This window comes from Melanostigma gelatinosum (assembly GCF_949748355.1).
Source record: "Melanostigma gelatinosum genome assembly, chromosome: 20".
NCBI lineage: Eukaryota > Metazoa > Chordata > Actinopteri > Perciformes > Zoarcidae > Melanostigma > Melanostigma gelatinosum.
In genome coordinates, this window is record NC_136653.1 from 4,157,037 (window position 1) to 4,176,468 (window position 19,432).

General features: G+C 44.8%; 1 protein-coding gene across 1 annotated transcript in view; it reads left to right on the forward strand.

The window, feature by feature from the left end:
* The window catches only part of tgfbr1b (transforming growth factor, beta receptor 1 b), a 55,268-nt gene that overhangs the window by 23,869 nt on the left and 11,967 nt on the right, over positions 1-19,432 (forward strand). The window contains exons 2-4 of the mRNA XM_079291580.1: positions 3,298-3,549; positions 12,807-13,079; positions 17,508-17,738. Of these exons, the coding sequence (XP_079147706.1) occupies positions 3,298-3,549; positions 12,807-13,079; positions 17,508-17,738 (756 nt within the window). The remainder of the gene's footprint in view (positions 1-3,297; positions 3,550-12,806; positions 13,080-17,507; positions 17,739-19,432) is intronic.

The following is a 19,432-nucleotide window of genomic DNA, read 5'->3' on the forward strand; positions in this document are numbered from 1 at the left end:
GTTCAGGTTTTGTTTGCACTTTATTTTTATCAACCTACTTGGGAAAATCATCACAAAATAAAAGAAAAAATTGTTTTCAACAGCTTCTGTCATCTGCAAAAAATTTTGGGGGAAAAAAATCGATTTAAATCGTGAATCGGATTTTTTGTAAAAAAATCTGAGATTTTTTTTTTAGGCCATATCGCCCAGCCCTACTCTGGTGAAATGTCAGGGAGGTGTGAAAACAAATAACGGATAGTTCTCGAGCCCAGTGTCTAAAGGGGCCTCTAGCGCTCTGGGTTCTCTGCAGGCGCCTCGTGTGTAGAAGTGCTCGAATCTGCTGTGTTGGCAGGACTGCAGTCTTCATTAAAAAGTGGGAGGGGACACGTTATTGTTTGGATTATTGTTCAGTTGTTTTATTAAAGCATTCAGTTGTTTGTTGGGGGGAAATTGGAAATCTCTGCAGGTGACTGCTTTTTTTGAATAAAAAAATATTTCCTCAAAATCTGCAGCTCAGATTGAGCCAGCTGCACTAACGTATGACGGCAGAAAACCAATGATCAGTTAATAAAAGAAGTACTGGGTTTGTTAGACTGTCGCTGACATAAAATAACCAACAACCACGGTCTCCTCCGGAGACCGGTCCGTCCGGTTGGACTCATAACCTGCGTCGGCACGTCGCTGCTCGTGGAGCATCAACTCAGCAGGACACCGAAGCCCCGCTTCCCGTCAGCAGGTTCCCTTCAAGACATGCGTGGAACATTCCAGTTGCTTTGTAGTCTAGACATCTGAGACGTGTGTGTGTGTGTGTGTGTGTGTGTGTGTGTGTGTGTGTGTGTGTGTGTGTGTGTGTGTGTGTGTGTGTGTGTGTGTGTGTGTGTGTGTGTGTGTGTGTGTGTGTGTGTGTGTGTGTGTGTGTGTGTGTGTGGGGACAGACATATCTGACTGCTTCGAGGCTGAATCAGAAGAGACAAATGTCAACTGGCTTTTATTTAGCAGTCTCCTGTCGTCCACCGCTTGCACCGCTAGTAACCAACAACTTCCGCTATATATATATATATATATATATGTGTGTATATGTATGTATATGTATGTATGTGTATATATATGTGTATATATGTGTATATATGTGTATGTATGTGTATATATGTGTATGTATATGTATATGTATATGTATATATATATATATATATATATATGTAGCGGAAGTTGTTGGTTACGCACACACACACGCTGTTGTTTTGCTGCTGTTTTATTGAATTCGTCTGGAATTCCCCTCCAGACTATTCCATGAATTCCACAAGTGAGAGAGCCTGTTGTTTGGATAATGCAATAACATTGTCAGACTGGCAGTGCGTGTCTCTTCTTAGCAGCGTAATGCACTCGTATTTACTGGCGTTTACTGAATAATTCATCGTCTTAAAACCCCATGAAGACGCTGCACCGTCGGGGCACGTTCCCACCGGTGTACATGTCGCACTGTCGATGTCAGACACTCTGCAGACGGTGTGCCCTGTTAATTGTTGGAATGCTGTTAAGCATTCCAACAATACAGAAACCGTTCAACTATTAAAATGTTCAGCTCTTTCACCAGAGGTCTGCTATGGCTTTTCATATTTCTAACCTTTAAACTTTTTGAATTATTAAGCTTTTTATTTTCAATAGGATCTCTATGGAGAATATTTTCAAATGGCTTCAGGCACACAGGTGTTCACGATTGAGCCAATTAGTGATGTTGATAAACACACAGACTCACAGACACACGCGCACATACACTCCTCTCCCTCTCTCTCTCTGTGTCTCTCATACAGTCATTCAGGTCTTAGGGATCTCGCTCTCTCTCTGCTACATCTTCTACTGCCATTACTACTACTACTGTGATATTAAATACTCTGACCAATACTACAGCTATTACTATGACTACTGATACTATGTCTTCTACTACTTCTAATTACTAATACTTGCCACGTAATTCAGCTTTCCGATATCTTTTAAACTTTTTGAACTGCAGCAATTCAACTTTTATGATTTTTCAGCCCTTTTCTGACTTTATAATGGGTGTGTATTGCACAGCTTAGAGTGCGTGATGTCACCGCTAGAGTGAAGAGCAGCTTGAGATCCTCTCCCCCACCCAGTCCCACCCTTTCAAAATAAAAGCGTCATGGATTAACTGTATTGAAACGTTTAGCTCAAAATTAGGCTTTTTTGTTGAAATAATGAATGCTCTTACTAATACTGCGACAACTACTACTACTGCTAATATTTCTAGTATTACTACTACTACTATTACTTCAACTTTTGCTGTTGCTACTATTACTACTACTGCTATTACTGCTACCATAAATATTATTTCTACCACTACTGCTATTACTACCACTACCACTACTATTATTACTTATACCACAACTGCTATTCCTGCTACTACCAGTACTAATAACCAGTACTAAAACTACTACAGCTATTAGTATGACTGCTACTAGTACTACTACTACTGCTACTTCAAAAACTGACTTTACTATTATTACTACTACTACTACTGCTACTTATTATACTACTACTACTGTTATATAAAATACTACGACCACTACTACAGCTATTACTAAGACTACTGATACTACTACTTCTACTATTTCTAATTACTAATACTTCGACTACAACTTCTACTACTACTGCTACTACAAATATCACTACTGCTACAGCTAGTACTTATTCAAATGCTACTAATACTTATACTGCTAATAATACTTTTACTACAACTTCTACTACTACTACAACAAATATCACTACCGCTGGAATTCTTTTAAGCTACAGAAACCGTTCGAATATCAAAATGTTCAGCTCTTTCAGGAGAGGGGTCATATTTGTAATCGTTCAACTTTTTTGAATTATTAAGCTTTTTGCAATTTTTTTAAAAATTGGATATCTATTTTCAGCAATGTTTTTGAGATTCATTTCAGCTTTCAGCATTCCAACGCATTTTCAGCAGGAAATGCATTTTCTAGTTATTCAGAGCTCTTGTCTCAGAAGGTGTGTGTGTGTGTGTAACGATGTAACGTCTCACATGCCCTCAGCGAGAGTCCTTCCACACGCCCACGCAATACATACACACACATCGGGGAGGAGGCGGGGCTTGGTGGGGTTGAGAAATCTCTGATTGGCTTTCAGCCTCAGATTGAAATGTGTTGGATTTTAGTGACAAACTGAACTCAGGACAGTGTGAAAAGCGTTTCACGTTTTCTCAAAAGTGAACTGCAGGTGTGAAAACTGAAGGCGGCCAAATACATGTTCGTGTCTCAATCGTTCCTCTCTCCCCTCCAGCCCTCCAGTGTTACTGTGACCGCTGCAGCGCCAACTCCAGCTGCACGACGGACGGCGTCTGCTTCGTCGCCCTCCGCAAGACGGGCAGCCAGGTGACCACCGAGCAGCGGCAGTGCGTGCGCGACAACGAGCTGATCCCACGAGACCGGCCCTTCATCTGCGCCCCGTCCGTCAAGCATGACACGGGCATTTACCCGCAGTGCTGCAACACGGACTACTGTAACAAGGAGCCCAACCTGGAGATCTTGCCTGGTAACACACACACACACACACACACACACCCACACACACACACACACACACACTGTTCCTTACATTGTGTCAGTTTTTCAGAAAGGCTTGGCTCCAACGTCGATAACAAGTGGCAAGAACCAGAGTATAATCCCTGGGCCTACATGGGATCACATGAATCACGTGATGAATGAATGAATTTTATTTGTATAGCGCTTTTCACAGACAATAGTATCACAAAGTGCTTAACAGAGCAGACATTTAAAAGCATAAAAAACACAATGTGACCTTAGGATCAATAAATTATATACACAGAGAAAAATAAAAAATAAAATAATAAAAAATAAAAATGTAAAACATATTTTAAGAGCAGGTCTAGGACATGGGTTTACTTTTACACAAATGCCAGCCTAAACAGGTGGGTTTTGAGCTGGCTTTTAAAAGTATCCACAGTATTTGCGAGGCGCAGAGTTGCAGGCAGAGCATTCCAGAGCCTCGGGGCCACTGCCTCAAAGGCTCGGTCACCACGGCTCTTAAATCGTGTGCGTGGGACTGACAGAAGACCTAGAGCGTTTGACCTGAGAGTGCGGGCGGGTGAATAGGGGCGAAGTAGATCAGCTACATAAGTCGGAGCCTGACCGTGAAGTGCTCTGTAAGTGATGGTGAGAATTTTAAAGTGTATCCTAGATGCTACAGGAAGCCAGTGGACAGATCGGAGTACGGGGGTGATGTGAGACCGTCGATTTGTCCTGGTGGGTAATCTGGCGGCAGCATTTTGGATGACCTGCAGACGGTTAAGAGCAGATACACTGAGTGATGTGAAAAGTGAGTTGCAGTAGTCAATGCGTGAGATAAATGTGTGTATGATCATCTCTAGTTCATGTGTTGATACTACAGATCTCAGTTTACTGATATTTCTTAGATGGAAGAAACATGACCTGGACAGCTGCTTAACATATGGGTCAAACGACATGGATCGATCAAAGAAAATCCCAAGATTGCGCAGGTTGCAATGGGCAGCAGAGGAGAGTGGACTAATCATCTGCCTGATCATGGGGACAAACTCCTCTGGAGCAATAACTAGGACCTCCGTCTTAGAGTCGTTGAGTTGTAGGCAGTTTTCTGCCGTCCAGTCTCTGATGGCATTGACACAGTCCAGGAGCCTAGTTAATGTGAATGCCTCGCTGGGTTTAAATGACAGATGGAGTTGGATATCGTCTGCATATAAGTGATAGGGCACATTATAGCTTTTTATAATCGGCCCCAAAGGTAGCAGATAAAGAGAGAATAACAGAGGCCCCAGAACCGAGCCCTGCAGTACACCACAAGACAGTGGAGAGGTAACAAGACACAAAATCACCCACAGAGACATTGAAACTTCTGTTATTGAGGTAAGATGTAAACCAGTCTAACGCTATATGCCCACCCAATCACGTAGCCTCTTAATCAGGATGTCATGGTCTACAGCAGGGGTGTCAAACTCATTTTCACTCTAGGCGTCACGGTCGCCCTCAAAGGGCCGGTTGTAACTCTAAGACTGTATCGTAACTTCTCCCTAACATATTGTTAAATAACTCTCTCTGGATTTGATTATTGTTTATTCAAGTGTACAAATATTGTACATGCAGTTATATCAATGAAAAATGATATTTAAACACATTTCTGTTATTATAACATAAATCATTTTAATTGAGAGTTAAGAAACCCACATTACTCTATCAAAGATCAAACTATTAAAGAAAATAACAAAGACAAATATCGAACACAAGTTATTACATTAACTTTGTTCAAAGCTATTTTTGTCACCTCTGCATCACTAATGTTCCTCCCTGTCGTCGTCCTGTGCATGGCAGCTACATCCAAGCGCTGCTCACTGAGAGTCAGGTCTGATAAACATGGATAGATGCTCTGTATCCGTGTTGTCTGTGCTTTCATCAACAGTTCATTAGAAACACAAGTACCTGCTCGTCTCTTAGCTAGCTGTGTTGTTAGATTGCTGCTAGTTCATGAACTCTGTCTGTGATGGTGTTTCTTCACGAACTGACATTTGTAAAAGTCTGTATCTGGTCGGAGCTCTGCTCACATACCTTCAGCATGCACTGGGCTGTAGCTTTTGTAAATATATTCTGCTGTGATTGCAGTCTGTCTTTTAATTCTTGGACAATTTGATGTTTTTCTTGGAGGCTAAATTTAGCTCCGTGTTTGATGTCAAAATGCCGACGTAAATTGTATTCCTTCATCACCGACACTGCCTCATAACACAGAAGACAGACCCGTTTTTCTCCTTGAAGCACAAACATGTATTCGCTTTCCCATCTTTCATTACATTTTCTTCCCTCTGCATCAATTTTTCTCTCCGTGGACATTTTGGGATTATTTGTCGACCTTTTTCAATCATTGGAAAACCTCTTTTCGGGCTGTTCCCGCTCCTGTCCACCTGTTGTGATAGTTTTAATGTCGGTACACAGACAACATGCTATCTCATAATTTCAACTTTCTATCTCATAATTTCGGCCATGGGGATACTTTTATTCTAACTTTTAACAATTTTCCAAAAATAAATTAATAAATAAAAAGTTTTATTTTTTATTTTTTGCTGGAGGATTCGCTGGCCACATAAGATGAAGTGGTGGGCCTTGAGTTTGACACATGTGGTCTACAGTGTCAAATGCAGAACTGAGGTCCAGAAGAACTAACACAGAGCAGTCACCTGCATCAGCACACATGAGAATGTCATTTGAAACCCTCAGGGGAGCGGTTTCAGTAGAGTGTTGCTTACGAAACCCAGACTGGAACTTGTCGTACATGTTGTGCCTCTCCAGTGCAGCAGTAAGTTGTTTGTCCACCACTTTCTCTAAAATTTTGGACAAGAAAGGCAGTTTTGATATGGGCCTGTAGTTCATGGGCAAAGCTGGATGTAAGTTAGGTTTCTTTAATATGGGCTGGATAGTGGCATGTTTGAAATAGGAAGGGACAATTCCTGTAGACAATGAGGAATTGACAACAGCAGGGCCAATAGTTAGCACAACTTTCTGAAATAGAGAGGATGGAATTATATCCAGAGGGCAAGATGATGGCTTTGTTTTGTTAATTAAGTCCATCAGGTCTTGAAGGCTGATAGGCTGGAAAGAGTCCAGAACAGCAGGAGATTGCTAGGAGCTACAAGTAGATGACCAGATCCCAGGCTGAATGCCAGACCTAATACCTGTTACCTTATCAATAAAATAGATAAGGAATTTGTTGCAATCGTCAACAGAATAGCATGGTAAAGTGGAGACAGACGGTGAAACAATTCTCTTAATAGTGTCAAACAGAATCTTGGGATTTCTCTTTGAAGAAGAGATTAGGTTGGCAAAATAAGCAGTTCTAGCTTCCTTTACTCCAGCATTAAAATAAACTCTGAGGTCTTTGAGATATAAACGATGCACTTCTAGCCCAGTTGCTTTCCAGAGCCGCTGTGTCCTGCGACACTTCTGTCTCAGGCTGCAGACAGCGTCTGTCATCCACGGAGTAGTGTTATAGGCAGCCCTGGTCCTTTCCTTAAGAGGTGCCACTTTATCCAGCAAAGTGGTGCAATGTTCATTAAATGACTATCAAGAGTTCAACATCATTGAGATTTGTGTTAATATCACAGCAGAAGTGCATAGAGAACTGATCAGCTGTACTCTGAGTAATAATGCGGGAGTGGAATGTTTGTTTCAGACACAAGGGGTCAGCATTGACAGAAAGATCAAAGAAAATACATTTACGGTCACTGATCAATAGGTCCTCACAACGGGTATTATCAATATCAAGACCCAGAGAGAACACAAGGTCCAAGGTGTGACCACCCCTGTGAGTGGCGCCAGAAACATGTTGCGTGAAATTAAAAGATTCAGTAATATTGAGAAACTCTGTAGCAATACAGTCTGTGGTATCATTGATATGCAGATTAAAATCACCAACCAGAAGCACTTTGTCTAGCTTGATAATAGAGGTCAGAAAGTCTGTGAACTCTGATAAAAACTGACCTGCAGGACCTGGAGGTCGGTAAATTAAAAAAACAGAAAAACTGCTTTAGTCAGCCCACTTTAGTGAGCTGCAGCTCAAAAGTAGCATAGGATTCTGTGCTCCCCAATTGGCAGGAACGCTGATTCTTCCAGACCACGGCGAGGCCTCCACCGCGGCCCGTCAAACGCGGTGTCCCAACATAAGAGCAGTCCACAGGGCAGAGTTCATTGAAATGGATGCATTCCATATTCCGTTGCCAGGTCTCTGTCAGAAATAAAAAAGCCAAATTATGACTTGTGAACAAGTCATTTAAAATGTGAGCCTTGTTTGTTATAGAGCGTGCATTAATCAGACACATTTTGATGGGGGAAGACACTGTCGTCATCAGCACAGGAAGCTTTGGGGGTATGTGCAATAGGATGGATCACTCGTGCAGCACCTCGAACCAGACCATAACTAGGGCGGGAGCCCTAGTTATGGTCCATGGGTCGTGGAGTGGAAGTTATGGTAGAGGCTGGGGAGAGAGTAGTAGGAGACCCTCCATGCAGCCAGGGGGAGCTAGTGTTGCTTGTAGGGGATGAATGCGGCTGATGAATGATCGTAGAGGAAGAGTGACAGCGGACAGGGGATCCAGGTGTAAACAGTCAATCATGTGAATGGGAGTGAACAGCATGCTGTAAATTAGCCGCTAGCAAGCGGCTACCCAGCTTGTTAAATGAATACCATCCTTCTTAAAAGCGGAAGAGCGGCCCCAAAACAGATTAAAATTGTCAATAAAGCTCACGTTGTTGGTCCTGCAGGCGGCCTGGAGCCAGGTGTGGAGGCTGAGGACTCTGCTGAACCGCTGTGATCCACGGCCGAGTGTTAGACTTGGACCACTGATAAAACAGACAGTCCACAGCTGTTTAAAAAGCTTAAAAGATTTGTAAAATCTATCTTGGTCAACTCGGACTGGTGGAGGGCTGTATCGTTAATTCCCACATGAACGATAATTAGCCGAATGGAAGACAGGAGGGCGCGCATCAGGCCAGGCAGTGTCAGCAGGATGTCTTGAGCCATTGCTCCGGGGAAACAGTGTGTCTCCGCGTTGAAAAAACGGGTATTCCTGATGATTGAGTCCCCTACTATCAGGGTCGACGAGGCGGCAACAATGCGCGCACAATACGCGTGGATGGAGGCGAGGATTCAACCAGTGGTGGCGGAGAAGATGCGCAAGGACTGAGAGAACGGGGAACCGAAGCTCGCCGCGGTGCTGGTGTAAAGCACGGTATGGAGCGGCGTGTCCTGGGGCGAGAGGAGGGCTCAGGAATGACTGGCGTAGGGATGTCGGTGGACCCGGGGTTGTGGGTCCCCCGAGGCGGCAACTGGGATGATGTAGGAAGCTGGGAGTCCGTAGTCAGAGGAGGGAACTCGTGCAGGGCAAGGGCGTCAAATCCATTCTTCAGTTGGACATCGAAGCCATGGGGTGTAGGAGATGAGCGTCTCCCTCTCCGGCTGCCGCGAGCACAGACCAGGGACCAGGGCTCATGATGTGATGGAGTAGAGCTGACCAGGGCTTTAGGCTTAGCTCCGAGCCGTAGCCAGGAGGCCTCAGGAGCTGCGACCGGAGGAGGGGCTGCAGCAGCAGGACTGGAAACGATGGAATCATGCACGCAGTCGCTGGCTGTTTCAGTCTGTGATGGACCGAAAATGATTGTGTCCATGAGGTTCTCGGCATACTGGATCCTGTAGAGCGTTGATATTCTTCCCTCCAACTCTGTGATTTTATCCACCAGGCGGGCGCAGCTGACACAGTCGGATGGAGAGGTGAGTGAAGCCATAGCAGATCAATGCAAACACAGTTCTAGTTCTAAAAAAGTTCGAGTACGTGTTTGCTGACATCGTACTATTAGTAGATCAATTAAAACTAGAAAAAAAGGGTGAAACAGACACGGCGCACAAGTGAGCTGTATCAGCTGACAGGCAAATTGGAGGGAAAACAGCAGCACAGAGTCAGCAACTCGTCACTTCCGCAAATGTGTAATGTAATGATGGAGCTCAGCCAATCAAATATGGGCATTCTGACCAGAGTAAGATGTACCAGACACCGTGACAGAGGAGACTGAGACGAGCAAAGACACTGCAGAGCAGTACGTTCAACGTTCAAGTTGTGAAAGTAAAATCCTATGATGCTCTCTTTGGGTCGCGGCTTGTCATTAAGGAATGACTGGATCCCACAGCCAGACCAGCTGAGAACATTATATTTTCCTGAATTTAGGCGTTTGCATTTTCTAAATGCCCGAGCATTATTCAAACGACTCATACATAGTTACAGCCTTAAAAACAAATAGAAGCTGTGGCGCCATCATGTGGCTATAAGGCCCAGGTATAAAATGCACGGCCACTGCATTAAGGCGGAAAAACATACCGTGATATTCTGTGAAACCGGTAGTCTTAAAAAATACCGTGATATGGATTTTTGGTCATACCGCCCAGCCCTAGTCCCATGAAGAACAGACGGCCTGCGGGTTTAACTGATCGCCTCTTTTTGAAGGAGATTTATAATTACATTTAGATGACTGTTTCCCCCCAAAAGCTAGAGATTTATAATGTTTAGATATGAACAATATTGACTTATGTCACTATTCTAACTCCTTGTACCCAGAAATAGCTGACAAAATGCCCCCAAGGCACTTAAAATATGCAACTCTGCTGTATACTACGTACTGTGCACTTCTACTTCATCAGGAAACATCGTAGCTCTACATTTACCTGACAGAGAAATGTTACTGGTGCCGTTGAAGATTCAGATTTGACTCATGAAAAACAAAAAATGTCTTTCATTATTATTCATTCGACTAATCTCCACCGTGAGAAATGCTAATACACTGTGCTGAGAACTCCTCTTTTTCTCCTCACTTGAGGTAAACGTTTGCCTGCAGGCCCTTCACTGTGTGGTATTAATAGTTTTACTATTGTAGTTTTGAGTAGCGGTCGTCTTATACCACTGAAGACACCAACATTCCCAGTAAGAGAAAAGGTGAAAAGTGAGCCAGGGCAGTGTTTTCCTGGGGTCCCCCAAACCACTAAATGTGGCCCTGAAATACACACCGAGGTCATGTTTCTCTATCCCAGCATGCAACGGTGCAGACAGTAGTAACTGTGGAGGACTCAGGTTTTCTAGGTCAGCTAGCCCTTGTGTGTGTGTGTGTGTGTGTGTGTGTGTGTGTGTGTGTGTGTGTGTGCGTGTGCGTGTGATGCATCACGTTTTGTTTTTTTGCAGCTGAGTCTGATTGCTAGTCATAAATGAGCCATGTTTGCTGATACAAATCAGTTCTTTCTCCTTTTTTACAGCACTTGGTACAAGTGGCTCCAGACTTGTTCAGCAAACATCTCTTTCAACAGCACATTCTAAATGTTGTTCTTTTACTTTATTGTCATCTATAGCAGCTATTTGCTTAAAAACAAGCAAATAATACAGAAAGTAAAGATTGTATTTTTATTTAATTTGCATTATTAAAATCTTGTCATTAGTAATTTAATGATTTAATGGGAATATAAGCTGTTTATAGCTTATGTTAGGAAATGAAACGGGTCATAATTCCCTCTGTCTATTCTATTGTTATTATCCTAGATCAACTTCACGGCCCGTTACACCACTCATTCCTTTTGTTTAAGAGTTCAAAGAGGGAACGCCTCACTGTGACGGCTGTGCATGGAGTTCAACCTCGTATCCAAACTCGTTCAATTCAAAGTCTGACTAACGCGCAAATATAATCTAATCCGTGGACTCCCACAGCCGAACAATAGTTTATTTGTACCTCCGATACATGCTCAGTGTCTCCCGCTGCGCCGTCAGTCCAAATGCTCTGATGTAATGCCTCAAAGCCAACGTAGAGGTTACAACTCAGTCAGGATGTGTTTCACCGGTTATGACCGTAAATTGATGTATTCTGTGATTCCTTCCAACGACCTGTTGAATCAGCGGTGAGGGAGACGACTCTCCCACCTGTTGTACAGTCTGAAAGAATAATCAGTTTACTGTGTTTTAACGTTCATTTTTCACCTTTTCTTACCAGAAGTTAAAGGCACCAGGGAAGCGAAGCTCTGCCACCTTTTAGCAGAGCTGTCGTCACTCTGAACATGTATAACATGGGGTAACGGCAACAAATAGCCTTCTTCCTGCTGCAGACATGTGGCTCGTTATTCCTTCTCCCGGGGTCCAAGCAGACAGTCAGCCGGTTCACTGCGAGCTGTGACCAAACAGGCACCATCCTCTCTGGCTCCCATTAACATCCATCCCACCATCCCTGCTTCAGGGTCTCTCTCTCTCTCTCTGTGTCGCTTGCTCTCGCTCTCTCTCTCGCTCTCTCTGTGTGTCTCGCTCTCGCTCGCTGTCTCTCTCTCTCCCTGTGTGTGTTTTCAGCTTTTCTCACACCACTGTGTAAAAGGAGGGAGGATTATGTTGTGTTTTTAAGTTCAGGTGAAATGTTGTTGTTTCTAAGAACTTGTGCAAATACAACAAGTTGAAGACTCAAAACAATAATTTCCATATTCTGATCGGCCATGACAACAACTGGCCGATGCGTCTCATATTTCAGAATACTTTTTTTTGGAACTCAAATGTCACAAAGCAATATTTCACATTCTGGTGTCTTTTATTGGCCACGCTCCCAAAGGCCTGTGGGGTGTGTAACAGCAACAATAACTGTTAAATGAGTTATTAGCTGAGCACAACAGAACACACATCCCCGCATTCAACTTCAATTATATTGTTGTACTGCAGATGTTTGCCTACGTTATAATATCTAACGACACCATGTTTCCAGAATCATCTACTTCGGCGAGTGTTTTCACTCTAACCTGTCCCCCCCCCCCCCCATGTGGACTGTACACAGGTATAAAGTAACGACGCTGAGTCGGAGCATCCTGTTTACAACGTAGCAGAGCCTCGTCTCAACAACAGACGGTGTCGTCCCGTCTAGCTGGAGGCTTTATCAGGAGAGCGATCATGTTCAGAGAAGTCATCTGTGTTGGGGGGCGTGTGTGAGTGAGAGAGCGCTCCAGGCCAAATCTCCCATCAGCCTAGCAGATGGAGTGTTCCCCCGCACCACTTGGCTCGTGGCTTCAGCCCTGCCTGCCAGCCGTCAGTATGCGCAAAGTGAACTCTCCCAACAGTTAGCGGCCTCCTTTGATCTCTCACGCGTAGATCCCCGAGCCAGACGTAACCCTCCACACTCTCCAGGTCACAACTTTTGTCCCGTCTCACTTTCCTAACCTGCTCTGTGTCCCGTCTCCTGCCCGTCCAGAAGTCATCCCGGAGAAGACTCCCCCTCTGGGGCCCGTGGCCCTCGCAGCGGTGATCGCCGGCCCCGTGTGCGTGCTCTGCCTGCTGCTGGTCCTGGCCTTCTACGTTTGCCACAGCCACAGGGGCCTGGGGGCCGGGGGTGCCGGGGCCCATCACCACCACCACCACCGGGTGCCCAACGAAGAGGACCCCTCCATGGACCACCCCTTCATCACCGTGGGAACGACGCTGAAGGACCTCATCTATGACATGACCACCTCTGGCTCTGGATCAGGTACGATCACCGTGAAATGATGAGGCAAATGTTTTGGGGAATATGCGTATTCACTTCCTTGAAGAGAGCGGGATGAGAGGATAGATGCCACTCTAATGTTTGTACGCTGGTCAGGGGCGGACTGGGGGAAAAAAGTGGCCCGGGAGTTTACTGTCAGACCGGCCCACTCAATGCATCGCACGTATCGATGTCAGTGGCCTACTTGGAAAAATACCCATACACTTAACATTATTTTCGATGATTACAAAGAAATTACATCATATATGTTTTTTTTTTATAACATTTGGATCCACCAATTTGCCTGGATGGACACATTGAATAAAATAATACTCCAAGGTAGTAGTTTGCTCGATGAATATGCTGAACTTTGGGCTAGTATCAGATGGTTATACGTATAACTACAGAGCCTTAAGGAATGAATGTCAGCAGAGAAAGACCACACAATAAAGAAACTGGAATCAGAGGGTAGAATTAGTTTGAACTATATTGAAATGAACAGAACATACGATGGGGTGTGAACATCAGTGGTATCAGTAGTGTTGCATGCTGGGTGTGTGAGTGTGTGTGTGTGTGTGTGTGTAGGGGTGTTGAAGGTGCATAACAAAACAATAAGTTAAGTAACAGAACCTAAACTAACTCTGCCAGCCCAGGTGCATTATAGTCACATAGTAATAAAAAACAATATCAGTATACTCATGTGTTATTATTACCTCACTACACGAGTAGTTTTTGCAGCAGCTCACTCTTTTCTGCAACACCGTCTATGATTTTCTCACTGTCCAGCATCTGCAAAACATCTGTCTGAGTAGCCATCAACATAAAAGCCTCCAGGTGCTGTTGAGAGCTGGTTAACTTAAACATTATTTGACATAAATTATTAGAAATGATAAGATTGCCCTCTTTACAACTACCACCATGGATAGCTTGCTCATCGATTGTAAGCAAGTAACTACGGCTAACATGTTAAATTAGATAATCTCGATGATGCGAACAGCGCCAGCTTGCTTATTTGACCAGATCATAACGGTCTCAATTTTGGACATTTATCATTTATCTTGCTAACGTTAGCTAGGCTAGCTTGTAGCCGAACATTACCTCATCTGTGAAAAGCAAGCTAACATTGGCCAAGTCAATGCCACAACTTACCATCAACACTGTCACCAGTCGGTGGTTTCCCAAATAAGTCAGAGATTTTTAAATATTTTGATGCACCTTCCTCCAGATATCTCTTCTTTTTCTCCCTGAGCTTTTCAGCTCCACCTTTAAAGGATTTACGTTTTGGTACCGGTGCCATGCTGCTAGCTCGCACTCAAAACGGCTTGTCTCTGAGCGAGTGACGCAAGCTGCAGATACATGAATCCGTGACGGGACGCTACGTCAATAACTGACAACGCATAGTCAAATCAACGTAATTAACACAAGGACAGCCACAAAGTCATAAGAACCAGTCACATATATTCATATGACAACAAAGCACATCAATCCAGCAGACCTGCAGCGGATCCACGCATTCCACCACACAAGAGCACGAGCCATCAAATATTATTCATAAAAACGTTACTGCAGATGTAAAAAAACAAACGCAGTTTGTCACTTACCAAATTCTTTGTTGACAAAGAATTTAATCCCAGTACATCGTTTCAGTTCCAGTAAGAAGTCCTTCTCGATTCATGGACGCCGTGACAGTCGAGCCGCCCCTGTATTTCGCCGGTCTACGGCGGCCATTCGCACCTCCGCCGGCCCCGCCCCGACCGTCGCCCGGAACGAGCGCACGGAGCAGACCGCGGTAATGGAGAAAAAGTTTTTAAAAGCACCGTAGTGTCCAGCCGTGCTATGGCGTCCTCGGATCGCGAGGAGTAGTATAATGTCAGTTTATACTGTTGATGCAGTTTTCACTGATTATTGACTTTCGGTATTAGAGTCAATTGAACGTGTTCTGTGAAGCATATAATATAGTCGGGGCCGGCGATGTCAGAGACCGGCCCAAACCCCGTCGGCCTACCGGGGATTCCCCCGGTATCCCCGATGGCCAGTCCGCCCCTGACGCTGGTTATGAAGTCGCTTAGCTTAGCATAAAGAAAACAGCTGGCCGGGCTCTGACCAGCACCTGCACGCCGTCCCGTTTGTTTAATCCGTGTGAGAAACAGTATAAAAGTATAAAAGGTACTTGTGGTGTCTGGGCTCCAGGAAGTGACTGCACCTGGCCAGGAAATAGTCTGCGACTTGTGACGTGAGGCTTATTGAATACATTTTGATTGCGGTTGCAGTTTTTTTAATGTGCTGTGGTTCATTCATGCTAAGATGTAAAGGTCAAACTGCAGCACAGCAGTGATTACACTCAGCTGCACGTCGGCTAAAGAAACTGCTTCAAGTGTGCAGAGATATGTGCCTGCATCGATTCACAGAGCTGAGACTCGCATTACAGCGTTGGTACCAGCGCAGTCTTCACAGCGCCACTTGTTTCTTAGTAACCAGAATAAACAAGGTCCCTGTGACGAGCAGACCATGATGGATCTGTGGATGTTTAAAACAACACATAAAACAATAATGTGATAACAGAATTCCAGCATTACACATTGTTACATCCAATTGTTAGTTTGTTTGTGTAACTACATTTTGTGTGTGTCCGAGAACGGAGCGTACAGCGAGTGTGTGCGTACACATGCACAGACTCTGCAGCTGCACACATCTTCAAGTACAAGTCTATTAAAAAGGCTGACTGGCCCAGATTCTGGCTTCATGTCTGAATAAACACACACACACACTGTATTGGCAAAAGCTGTTCTCTATGCTTGCCATGAATTAGCACCTCTCTGTGGAGACTAGCACCTCCAACATGCTGCCAAGCAATGACTTGGGGGGGGGGGGGGGGGGGTGTCTGTGTGTGTGTTGACAGAGCTGCGTGGGCTGTTTTAATCCCAGTGCTGAGTCAGAAGCTGTGGTGCCTGTTGTAATCGGAGGCTTCTCATTCCGCTGTCATTTCCTCATCGGCAGTTTCTGGCGATCTGACAGATCTGAGTTCCATCTGTCGCAGCATTTCAATTTATTTGCTTGTTGGAAAATGTAACTGGCCGAATGCATTTGCAAGATGAGCGAGCTCTACCGCACTTCACCAAACAAACTTTTATTTTTAAAGATTGGTGAACTGCAGCGGTGATACAGATTCATGCACGACACAGATCTGCTGACTTGTGCTTTTCTTGTTTTGTGGTTTCGTTCTCATTTCCTGTTTTTCAGTCATGCAGCAGTAAACACATGGGAGCAGTGAAGTAATGTTTGAGGTGAAACAGACATGCCTCTGCAAGAATAACTTAATGAAAACAGATTACTGAATTGTGCAGGCTAATTAAAGTACCAACAAAGAAGAAGGTCGATTTGAGCGTTTTAAATTCCAAACCCTGTAAACAAGAACTTCATCAGGCCGATGAAGGTGAAGCCGGTGCACCGTCAATGGACCGGCTGGTAGACAGTGTGGGGGAGTAACAGTCCTCAGCCAAGGCCAAGCACACATTACCACACAGTCTGACTGCTCTGGCACGCACACACACACACACACACACAGCCGTGCACTTATATCTGTGTGAGGACACTCATTGACATAAATCCTAACCTTAACCATCACAACTAATTGCCAAACCCTCACTTAAACCTAATTCTAACCTGAACTTTAAAACCACGTCTGAATCCTCAAAGAGGCCTTTTAAAGGTCCGTCCTCACTCCGGCTCCGGTTTTTTGCAGGTTGCTGTCTGTGGGAAAGTGATGTACCGGTAGTTGTGGTTGACACTGTGTATGGACACAAAACAACGCCCGCGTTAGAGCTCTATGGTGTGTGTAGACGAGACCTTTCATTTCAATACCGTCTTCGTGACTCAGTCAAGTCGGAACACAGTCATTTGTACACAAAGTGCTGGAGTCAGGGCCGCTCGCTCTCTTCCTGTTTGATGTCCGCCTCAGATGAACATCTGTTGATCCGCTTAGAAATCATGGACTGAATGCGATCCATAGAACTCGTCTTCATCATGTTCAGACGTTTTGTTAATCACGGTCAGCTTGATATTAGTGGAGGCACTGACCCCCGTTTGGGCCCCTTAGACGGACACGCACTGCTTTTGTGTTAATGTATGAAATGTTGCGAGCAGAAAGCTATCCTCAGTCTGACCTTTTACTTTTCATAGTTTTATTGTTTTTGACATCTTCTCATGTTACTCCCACTTCATTCTGGAAATATTCCAACGGTGTTCTCCGAGTATTCGAGCCATGCTGATGCTGTACTTTTAGGTCTATTAACAGACGTCTTTGAGTCTTCTGGCTGCTACACATCACCTCCCTCCGTTTGAGATGTTTACCAAAGCAAACCACGTGTTCCCTGTCCATCTCGCTGTCTGCTTTCTAAGCGTTTTCTTTCCGGGTCCTGCTTCTCCCTCCAGGCCTGCCGCTGCTGGTCCAGAGGACCATCGCCAGAACCATCATCCTCCAGGAGAGCATCGGGAAGGGCCGCTTCGGGGAGGTGTGGCGGGGCAAGTGGCGCGGCGAGGAGGTGGCCGTGAAGATCTTCTCCTCCCGCGAGGAGCGCTCCTGGTTCCGCGAGGCCGAGATCTACCAGACCGTGATGCTGAGACACGAGAACATCCTGGGCTTCATCGCCGCCGACAACAAAGGTGAGAACCCCCCCCACATGGAAGAGCTGCCGAGAGGCTGGATTTTAACATCAGACCGCACACACAGAAGAAGGGAACATGAGTCAGAATAGAGCAAACAAGAATAACTTAATGAAAACAGATTACTGCATTGTGCAGGCTAATTAAAGTACCAACAAAGAAGAAGGTCGATTTGAGCGTTTTAAATTCCAAATCCTGTAAACAAGAACTTCATCAGGCCGATGAAGGTGAAGCCGGTGCACCGTCAATGGACCGGCTGGTAGACAGTGTGGGGGAGTAACAGTCCTCAGCCAAGGCCAAGCACACATTACCACACAGTCTGACTGCTCTGGCACACACGCACACACACACACACACACAGCCGTGCACTTATATCTGTGTGAGGACACTCATTGACATAAATCCTAACCTTAACCATCACAACTAATTGCCTAACCCTCACTTAAACCTAATTCTAACCTGAACTTTAAAACCACGTCTGAATCCTCAAAGAGGCCTTTTAAAGGTCCGTCCTCACTCCGGCTCCGGTTTTTTGCAGGTTGCTGTCTGTGGGAAAGTGATGTACCGGTAGTTGTGGTTGACACTGTGTATGGACACAAAACAACGCCCGCGTTAGAGCTCTATGGTGTGTGTAGACGAGACCTTTCATTTCAATACCGTCTTCGTGACTCAGTCAAGTCGGAACACAGTCATTTGTACACAAAGTGCTGGAGTCAGGGCCGCTCGCTCTCTTCCTGTTTGATGTCCGCCTCAGATGAACATCTGTTGATCCGCTTAGAAATCATGGACTGAATGCGATCCATAGAACTCGTCTTCATCATGTTCAGACGTTTTGTTAATCACGGTCCGCTTGATATTAGTGGAGGCACTGACCCCCGTTTGGGCCCCTTAGACGGACACGCACTGCTTTTGTGTTGCGTTTAGTGACGCGTGATCTACACAGCTGTCTAAATCACAGATATATCCCACTGTTTTCTGAACTTTTCAACCGCATCTAAATTGATTTAAGGGTGAAATAAAATCGATATGTTCCTGTTGATTTCTGGAAAACAGTCGGGTGGATTTGTTACCTCTCGACTCCGTTGGGGATCCCGGTGAGATCTGGTGCAGTGGGGAGAATAACCGTGGGGTTACATTGCTTTCTAATTTGTTGAGTTATTTTCTCGATTGAATCAGCTGGAAGGAACGGCAGGCGGCTGCACACGCTTGATATTATCGTGTATCGGATCTATTTACTTGTTAATCGAAGGTGCCTGAACGCTGTTCCAGATTGTTCCGTCCCGCTTTAACCCCTCGTTATATCTGTAGAACATTCAATTATCTTCTGTCTCTGCCACTTCATAGACAGATATTTGTTTTGAAAACCTGCGAACACAGGCTCAAACATCCCAATAAGTTCAAACTGCACTCATAGTTCTTGAAAACTGTTCCAGAACTCGTAGAGTTACAAACAATTGATGGCACATCTGAGCAACCTAAATTATTCTAATGGTACAGTACTAAGGCTGTGGCTGCACTTTTAATCAGCCTTTGTCCTCCGATCACGCATTTACTGTCGTTTGTACCGTCTGAGATCGGACCGTGTTCCCCCTGGGTTCCGATCAGCCAGACTACCTGCTGAGAGGGTCTTTGAGTTAGGATCTCATTGAGGTGTGGACAGCGTGTGGTTACAATCCAGACAATTTATCAAACGA